The sequence below is a fragment of the Squalius cephalus genome (genome assembly GCF_949319135.1).
Source record: "Squalius cephalus genome assembly, chromosome: 11".
NCBI lineage: Eukaryota > Metazoa > Chordata > Actinopteri > Cypriniformes > Leuciscidae > Squalius > Squalius cephalus.
Window position 1 is genome coordinate 30,409,817 of NC_137132.1, and position 10,303 is coordinate 30,420,119.

The following is a 10,303-nucleotide window of genomic DNA, read 5'->3' on the forward strand; positions in this document are numbered from 1 at the left end:
CTATTAACTGCTTACTTCCTGTCTTCCTGTGGATTTCTGCCTGTGCAACCCTGACAGACTTCAAACAGCTTCCCTCCTGTTGTCCCAGCTTTCACGCAGGTGTGTTTGCGCACAGAAAGCTTACACTGCAAAACACATTTTCTTAAGAAGTAGTTTTGTATAGTTGTCCAGTACAAATCTAAACACTATGAAAACAACAAGTTAAATCTTCTTGAGAGGAAATAATGTGTAAGATACTTCCTTTCGGAGAGTAATAATAAAAATGTGTAAAACTTAAAAGAATACAATTTTATTCATATAGCGCCTTTCATTACATGCATATTTTTTTATTTTTGCCAAACACTTTTTTCTTGTTTAAGCATAAAACTGAAGTAAAGAAAAAAGGTGAATTAATTAAAGATATATTTTCTGAAAATAAATATTACTGTCCTATAGATTTTGATTCTCATGTGAATTTATCTTGTTTAGATTATAGGGCTGTCAAACAAATCAAAATTTAAATGAGCAGTTTATGCTGAACAACAAGACAAAATGCAGTCTGTAAAAGAATGAGCAAAAAACATAGAGAACAAATCATAATAATATTGTTTAGATCTAACATGCAATCTGTAAGCGATCTAGACAAGCTGTAAATTTACTTCGGGAGGATGTGATTAAGAGAAAGAGGAATTGAGTTCTTCACAGTTGACAAAGAGAGATCGCAGCATGCAAAGCCAAACCTCGTCTTCCCTCACACTCTCTCTCTCTCTCTCTCTCTCTCTCTCTCTCTCACTCTCACTCTCTCTCTCTCTCTCTCTCTCTCTCTCTCTCTCTCTCTCTCTCTCTCTCTCTCTCACACTCTCTCTCTCACTCTCTCGCTCACTCTCTCTCTCCTTTGTCATTTTCATGCCAGTTTTCAGGTACTGCAGTGCAGAGCTGGCAGAATGTTAAACAAGCCAATAATGGCAGCATGGAGGAATAATAGAGACACAGAGAAATAAAAAAGAAAGTTATAAAGAGAAGGTATAAAGTGAGCAAAGAGGGTAAAGACAACAGGGGGCAAAGCTGAAGGACAAATGCTGATGATAAAGTAGCTGCTTTGAAAAGATGAAAGAACGACATGACAGGCAGGACAGACAGTCCCTAGAAATCAATAGTGAGTCTTTTTACTCTCTTAACCTTCATATTCTGTTTTAATAGCTCAAAAAAACATAATTAACATTGAAGTATCTGGTTAATATTTCATGAGGTTTCCTAATCTTATGAGAACTGTTTGTAAACAAAATATCAACTTGATAACACACTTCAAACGGCCTCTAAGAATTTTTTTTCTTTTTTTTTTTTACATTACTTACCAGATAAGCATAAATAAATGCAATGAATTTTCACACCGATTGATGTTTAAGCTGAAGAAACACTTTTGACAGGTTTTTTTTTCCAATGCATTTTTCTACAGAAGCAGATGGAAGATCATTTGATAATAGTTGTTTTTCTGAAAAGTCTACTTTCTGAAACAACACAAGATTAAAGCTTCAGTAATGTCTCTCGAGTGAATTTTGATTAGGTCAGAGGAACAAATTAAAAGAATCCGAAGGGAACATAAGAGGTTAATTGCACAATTACTATCATTATCTGCATACATTCATCACTAGGGCCTCTGGGAAGCAAAACAACTGGAAAGTCAATCTTAAAAGAACATGAAGGTTAATACGCATATACGTGTTTTCATCAAATTTAATTAAAATTAAATACTATGCTCCGCTTCTTAAACGACAGCACCTAGACTATTAAAAAATAAAGTTTCCAACTTTTCAATATTTTTTTTTTTGTTTGTTTGTTTTGAATGCTAGTTAAGGCTTACTAAAGGTCATGCAAATAATAGCAAATAACAACAGATTTTAAAAGATCTGAATCTGTAAGGTTTCAGGTTACATCCCCGCCGTTGTTTTGATTTTTTATAGAAATAAAAATAATTTAGTTCATTTAGAACAGACACTACGACAAAAACTGAAGGCGTCTGCTCAATTTAGCATGAGCTGAAGAGAGTCACAGCTCAGATCAGCAGCAGGAGTCAGATTTCACCTCACTTTGCCCATTCACCTCACTCTAGACTGACAAGACGATGGCAGAAGATTTGGTTTCAAAGACAAATGTAAAAGAGCCTATTTAAGCGAGTTTGTCATTCTACTGTTTTGTTGGTGTGTTTTTCATTAAGAATAATAAGCTAAATAATATTGATAAGCCCTCAAGCAATTTTTTTAAGGCTTTTTGACCCCAAGACTCAACCAATCTCTGCAATTCTCCATCTGTGATCCTTGGAGAGTCTTTGGCCACTCGAACTCTCCTCCTCACCGTGCATTAGGATGATATAAACACACGTCCTCTTCCACGCAGATTCACAATTAATTATTGCCCTGATGGTCAAAATGAGGATTTTCAATGCTGTAGCTATTTTTTTACAGCCACTTTCTATTTTCTGAAGCTTAACAATCTTTTGCTGCACATCAGAACTATATTCTTTGGTTTTACTCATTGTGATGGATGATTAAGGGAATTTGGCCTTTGTGTTTCCTCATATTTAAACTCCTTTGAAACAAGAAGTCATAGCTGGACAATTTCATGTTCCTAGTCACCCTGGTGTGCTAAAAAATTAAAATTAATGGGAATATACTTCAGAGATATTTTACTGATAATACATTCTAGGGGTGCCAATAATTGTGGCCAACGTGTTTTGGAGGAAAACATTTATTTCATAATGTGATTTTTCCCCCACTTTCAATTCTTTTACTTCAATGAAAGATTAGAACTTGAACATTTATTGCTGCAACAGGCTCATTGGAAAAATGTTCCTCTATCTGATTTATTTATGTCTGATTTATTAGCAATAGATTATATTATTGACATTATATTGGCCTTTGGCTATTAAGACATTGCCATTGGCCATTTAAAAAACAGAGGTCGACCTCTAGCCTAGAAGTCCAGTATTGTGACTTTGTATAAGAGAAAACCAAATGTTCCAGAGTCAAGGGAAACACTGTTCAAAAAGACCTTCTCTAAGGAACATCAGATGGTGACTGAGAAGGTGGATTGCTAGATTGCTGACCTTAACTTGGACCCTGAACACACACACACACACACACACACCGGTACAGATGGAGTCTTGGCGTAGACAGGAAAGTGTGGCCATCTCCCTGCTCTCACACACCCAATGGCAGGATGTACCAGTGCTCTCGAGCCCTGAGCAGTGCTTCAGGGGTCACGCAGGGGATGACTAGAGAGTGCACTCCACCTCCAGAGAGCTTAACAACCAGCCTTTCCCACAGCAAGCCACACCCTGGAGTCTCCCTGTCTTTCTGATCTGAAGCCAGTGCTGTGTTCTCTCCAAAGATGGTTACGGTTTGGATCGGGATTTGACTAGCCGCTCCTAGATTAGACCGAAAGGGCAACTGCTGCTCAAAAAATCATTTTATTACTACTACCATACCACAGTATGCAGTGCTAAGCCTAAAATGGTACCATGTTGAGATAAAGACAACACTATTCCAGATAAGTATGGGTTAATTTTCAGAAAGCGTTGATGGAGATAGTGTGCATGAAGCATAAACATGCAAACAGGATGATGCTGGTTATAACATCTTTATCTACACAACCAAATAATCCAATAACTGTCGACACAAGCCAGTGCGTCTCTGGCCATAACAAACATCGGTAAAGCTTGGCCGAAAGTTTACAGCAAGCCTCTGGAAATTTCTAAACAATAGCATTGCTATTTAAATGTGCAAAAACCACCAAAAAACTGACGCTGTTACTATTTCTATGATGCACAAAGTGCAGAAACACAGAGGAAGTGGAAGATAAGATAAAGAAGTAAGCTATCAGCGGCCTTGTACACTAGAGTTCAATCCGAAGTACACTGCAAATTTGGTGAAAGTTTTGATGCGATGCACTCCGACGTAGTAGCATCCAATATGAATGTCAGAGAGCGGTGGGGTAAGTGCTTTTAGAAATGCAATTTGCCATATTCTTGTTTGACGAAACCACACTTGCGTATAATCAGATATACATGCAGTATTAAATATGTGTATTTGGCGTGCTGTCCAAGGAGAGGGCTCCGAGCTTGGAATCTGGCCTGAATCCAGATCTCTCTTCCCCCAACACCCTCCCCCTGGCTGGGATAGGAATAATCGAGAGTGAGAAGTTGGGGTGGAGGAGGGATGCTGGAAAAACTATCGTGGAACAGAGGTAAGTCGGCTCTGTAAGCCTCCTCTCGTGCTGATTATCTTAACATGCTCCTTCTGAACTTTGCTTATAAAACATTATATAATTGTGGATTGTCTCGGATCTTTCCACATCCTAAAAACTGATATTTGCCAAAAACATCTTGAAGGGATAATCCACCCAAAAATGAAAATTCTCTCATTCTTTACTCACTCTATGTCAATCAAACCCTGTATGACTTTCTTTTTTTCTGTAGAACACAAAAGAAGATATTTTGAAAAATGTCTCAGCATTTTTTGTTCATACAATGAAAGTCAATGCGGTCCAAAACAACATTATATTTATTAATAAAATATCTTACTTTCATTATATGGGCAAGTGGAAGAAAGATAGTTGTAGAGGTTTGGAACAACATGAGGATGAGTAAATGATTAGTGAAATTTACATTTTTAGGTGAACTATGAAACCCGAACCCGAATGAGAAAACGTAACTATTTTACGTTTTGGCAAATTGGTTGTGAATTGATATAATTTTTTACAATTTGGGTCTTACAATACACGTACTAATTTGTTCCCTCGTTTTGAAACTAAAACAAAGGAACAAATTACTATATTGCGCACAAGATTTAGGCTACTTAAAAGTAATGAACAAATTTATTGTGCACATGATTTACTTAAAACAAGGGAACAAATTAGTAAAACGTGCTGACGTATTATTAAGTCGTGGAAACGTTTTGTTAGTTCGTGACCACGATACGCATATTTTTTTGTCATGTCATGTGTGGGGCTCCATAGTACATAAATGTAAAATTTTCAGAAAAAAGGCTAAGCAGATTGTATGAAATTGAATAAAATTGTACGAAAACATACCAATTCGCCAAATTGCAATGAAAGTGTGTTGGAACTATCCCGTGAAATCCCAGGACTGATGGAACTATGTGAAACTAGTGAAACTATGTCTAGCTACAGCAGGTGTCACCAACCCTGCTCCTGGAGGGCTACAGTCCTGCAGATTTCAGCTCCAACCCCAATCAAACACACCTGGACCAGCTAATCAAGCTGTTCAGGGTTGCTTGATAATTACAGGCAGGTGTGTTGGAACAGGGTTGGACCTAAAGTCTGCAGGACAGTAGCCCTCCAGGAGCAGGGTTGGTGACACCTGAGCTACAGTATACCATTCAGATATACTGAACTCTGTGAACCAAACTACAAACTGCATCGGTTTCAAATTATTTGCTAAATTTTTATACTTAATTGAAACTGAAATATTCATTTATGCATTTAACAGATATTTACATTTTACATTTAGCAGACACTTAACCAAAGTGACTTAAAAAAGAGGAATAAAAGCATTTTGTCAAAAAGCCCGCAATAATATACAAGGCCATCATTCACTCAAATAAAAAGGGTATATGCTGTACATTCAGTAGCCTATACTGTATGCCTATGTTCAGGAGTAATACTGAACTAGTGGCTTTTCTTGACAGGAACAGTGGTGAACTCATTCATCATTTTTTATAACATTAGTACAGCATGTGGGAACACAGTGTACAACATGCATCAGTCTACAAATAAATAATCTTGCAGATCCGGATAACAAAGTTGTGGAAATGGCTCTCGTTCTGCAAGCAGTAATTGATTTACAGCCTATTGAACTGGGCTAATTAGAGCAGCTCCATCATGACCTCTGAGCACTCCTCCCTAATGTGTGCCTTCACATCTGCTCGAGGTACATTCAATTTACAGAAATTAGTTGCACTTATTAGTGGTGATTGCTAAGTTCTTCAAAACCCCTTTTTCTTAGTTTTAACACTTCAGCGAGTCCCACACTATTTAAGACATGAGTGATACCTGAAAGCGTGTGGGCTGTTTAGGAGGGGTGTGCTGTGATTAGACGTACGATTTTTACTAGACAGACAATAAATTAAGCATAAAATTCCAGTAGACTTTAAATATATGAGAGGTCTGAACCATACCCAGGGACCAGGTTCCCACACCTTTAGATGCTTTTTTTAAATAATGGTTTTACTGAAATGTAGTGTATATTCTCTGTAGGCTTATCTGTGATTTTTAGATAAAAGAAAAGTGTTTAAGGCTGTTCTGCTTTCAACTTTGACAAATGATTGGAATGTGTTACAAAATCACTGAAAATAGAGACATATTCAATCTCTGCTTTAAAATATTATTAGCTTTCGGTTACTATTTGTAAATGCTTTCACTAATCCCCTTTTCTTTGTTTTATAGTTTGATTTATTGTATTTGTACAATGTCTGTCTGTATGTCCTCCAGGGAGATTATTCTCCTGTCAGGCTGTTGTAAATAAGAATTAATTCTTAAGTGGCTTGCCTGGTTAAATAAAGGTTAAATAAGATAAGATAAGAACGTGAGCCAGTAAGGATCCACGTAGCAACAACTTGGCAACACCATAGCAACTATCATATCAGCCTAGCAACCACATAGCAATGTGTGACAACCACTTAAAACACCACCGTTACTGTACAGCACCTCTCTGGCAAGCACACACAATGCAGTTTTTAACTTAAAATCCCCCTGTAATCAATAATTGTACCCCTTAAAACTCATCTTTCATCACCAAAATGACATATTTAAACGTTTCTTTCCTTGGAAAAAAAATCTTCATGCCTTAAAATAGCTTGAATGTATCTTTACACCCTTGCCTCATTTAGTATACAAGGTTCTATGAATATGCAAATTAGCCCCGCCTCCACTCACTCACAGCAGCTCAGAGATCCACTCGTTGACTATCACAATATGTTTGTGACGTCAGAAACACCAGCGATTTCAAACTGCATTTTTGAGACTATCTTTGGTTCAATGCCGTTTTAAGGAGAAAATACTCACAGCAATGGTGATGACTTATGAACTTGTACATGGTTTGTCTTAAAGCATATATTAAAAACACCACATAGATAAACAACATTAAAAACTTGATTTTCACCACAGGGGGACTTTAAGAAGTTACTTCTACCTGAGCTTAAAATTAAATTAGTTTGTGTAGGTAACCCAAGGCCGTTACCATGTCTTGCACGCTTTTATTTGCATCTATACCTAATATGTCAACAACTGTTTCGATTACATGAATCACTATATTTGCAATTCAAAACGGCCATATATAAGAAAAAGGTGGATGTTACTGTTGGCCTTTTAACATTTCTTTTGCAAAACATTTGACATATTTAAATGTTTCCCTATTTGCATCTTACTCTCAGTTCGACGTTAAACTGACGCTTAGCGCTGGAATTGGCGCTCTGCATCTGTAACTGTAAACCCCGCCTACTTTGATTTGATTGGCCATCTAAACAATTTCGACATTGACAATCAGACCAGAATAATAATAATAATAAAACAAGTCTCCCTCAATGTCTATGGTGGTTACGGCCTTCAACCTAATATTTTCAGATTGATTCTTTAGTAAGTGTACAGTGCATTTCTGGTTATCTGCCCATTTTGCAGTGTGCGTGTAAGATGGTCCTGAGTTTTGCACGAGCATCACTCACAGTTGCATAATAGTCCATGTCTTGTTTGAAGGCTATCCTATCTAATTAACAAACATTAATCAAACGACATGACTCTAATTTAAAATGAAAAAAAAATAATAATAATAATAATAAAACCGCAGGTTTCACATCGTAGCACTAAAGGAGAGCTCACGCGAGAATAGCATAGTCCTACCTGTTACAGTACAACCAGTACAACTATCCTCGCGCGACCCCCCAGTTGCCATGGTAGCGTACGCCAGTCTATAAAGCGCTGTGCAACTCAAGATGCTCTCGAAGCCACTCCCTGTAAACAAACGAGCGAAACCTCGAACAAACAAAGAGTCAAGGGATAAAAACCAGTTCGTCTGGAGTTGGGAAGCTGTTCTACAGTAAAAAGGAATCTGTGTTATTCTAGAAAACCAACGAGTTCGGCATGTCGAGTTGTCTTCGGGGAATAGTTTATGGTTTCAGGGAATCTACAAGCGTACAAGAAATAGTTTGTTTGTGATAGAGAGCAGCGATAGCCGATAGCGATGTCACAATTCAGCCCCACGAACATTTTGACGTACATCAACTGTTTATTTCCATTAAAAAAATGCTTCGGGCTCAATGAAACGCGGAAACGAATGTGGAAACCAGGAAACACGAATACAATAAAACGTTGGTTTAAAATAAACAGTTTGTTGCGTTATACAAGAGTAGAACATCATTTGTCATGAGTTTCGTTACATCAGTCATTGCGCAACCGAAGTGTAAACATAAAAAAACAGACGCGCGATAACCATGATGTGGTGCATCTCCAAATGTGCACAATTTGCCTTTTTACGTGCCAAGAATCAATTTAAAGCAGTTTCGATCAATTCGCTCAATGACACGGCTTGCAGATGCTGTGATGTGATAAACAAAAAAAATAATAATAATAAAAAGCATCAGTGCGACTCACGTTATTTCGTAAATCTTGCAGCGCTACACTCATCGTGCAGCATCGGCGCTCCGCACGCGACTAAGCCATCATCCCTCGCGCCTGAAACAAACATGACCCGTGAGAGTTAAAACCATCGTTCATCCATTCGCAGGCGCTATTAGATATTGAAAACAGACGTTTACCCTACCGCTGTACGTTTCAGAAGACGGCGCGCATTATGGGTTGCTGTGCCACCGTCAACGTCCAGCAAGTCCTATGCTCTGTGTGTTACAACATAGAAAGATGTCTGTGGGAGATAGATAGAGATCAGCCTGTGCGCTCGTTCTCTCTCTCTCTCTCTCTCTCTCTCTCTCTCTCTCTCTCTCTCTCTCTCTCTCTCATTCCCCCGCCCCTTTCGCTCTCATGCGCGCCGGCTCCGATCTCGATCTCCTGCCGCATCTGTATGGATGGAGGTGATGCTGACGCTGTCATAAGCATCAAGAGAGATGAGCGCTAATAGCCTCTTCATGTACTCTTAAAAAACACCTGTATATCGTTCTTGAGTTGTATATGGTTCTTTGGAGATTAAAACGTCTTGACGTTACATTATAGATTCTCCACTGGTTATGGTGCTAGATAGTTTTCTAAAGAATTATGTTTTTTTTTTTTTTTTTAAGTTATTCGAAGTCGCTTCTATGTGTAAAACTATCTATCTATCTATCTATCTATCTATCTATCTATCTATCTATCTATCTATCTATCTATCTATCTATCTATCTATCTATCGTTTAAGAGTATATCTAAAACGACATATTAAAAATGCATAAATACAACATATAAAATGGCATGCTAACATAATATATGGATATTATTTTGCTGGAAATCGATGGCACATGCATGCAAAATATAAATGATTTGTTTAGCATTTTCAACCCTCAACTGATAAATCACTCTAAATAATTTTACATGAGCAGATTTCACAGTACATTGTTTAAAACATCACAGAAAACTAAATGGTCAAGTTTGCCAGACATAAAAACATGATCAATGAATGCAACACTTTAGAGACAGTACTTAAAGTCACCAGTATTAATGCAGTATTCATTAATGATTTATCCATATATTCCGTATACATTATATATTATTTTCTATTCATCTTTAATCAAAATAACTTCCCCTCTCTCTTGCAGCTCATCTCTTCTCTTCTCTGATGATGTGTTTACTGGCGTGAGGGCGGGGCAACCTGTCACTCACATGAGATCCACCAATAGCAAACCACAACCATCCCGCCCTACATTTGTTTCTTGTTCGAGAAGCCGTTTCACTCAGAAATGCGTCACAATCGCAACTTCTGTTTCATATCAACTTGAACACTGGCCCCGGGGTCATGAGAGCCGGATCGATGGGTTCCCACGTGAAGAAACAGACATAGCTCAGCGCTGGATCTCGAAGCTGATTGAAAACATATGTTTTAAATGACTTGAGCCTGTGTAGGGTTATGCAACAGATTTGAGCCGCTCTCTCTGCTTCTCTCTCTCTCTCTCTCGTCTAGGAATGAATGCAAATATCTCTGCATCTTGGAGCCCACCCAACCCCTGCATCGTTTAAATGAAATGGAAACTGCAGTAAAGTTCTGGCCCAATATCAGAAAGCAGATTAGACTGATTAGCTTTTACACAAGATGAAGATACAGAGACTGAGG

The 10,303-nt window shown here is 37.9% G+C and overlaps 1 protein-coding gene across 1 annotated transcript in view; it reads right to left on the bottom strand.

Moving 5' to 3' along the window:
• Positions 1-8,963, bottom strand: part of ece2b (endothelin converting enzyme 2b) — a 71,326-nt gene extending 62,363 nt beyond the window's left edge. The window contains exons 1-2 of the mRNA XM_079885783.1: positions 8,810-8,963; positions 8,641-8,721 (exon numbers count right to left, since the gene is read on the bottom strand). Of these exons, the coding sequence (XP_079741909.1) occupies positions 8,641-8,673 (33 nt within the window). The 5' untranslated portion in view covers positions 8,674-8,721; positions 8,810-8,963. The remainder of the gene's footprint in view (positions 1-8,640; positions 8,722-8,809) is intronic.
• Positions 8,964-10,303: the final 1,340 nt, after the last annotated feature.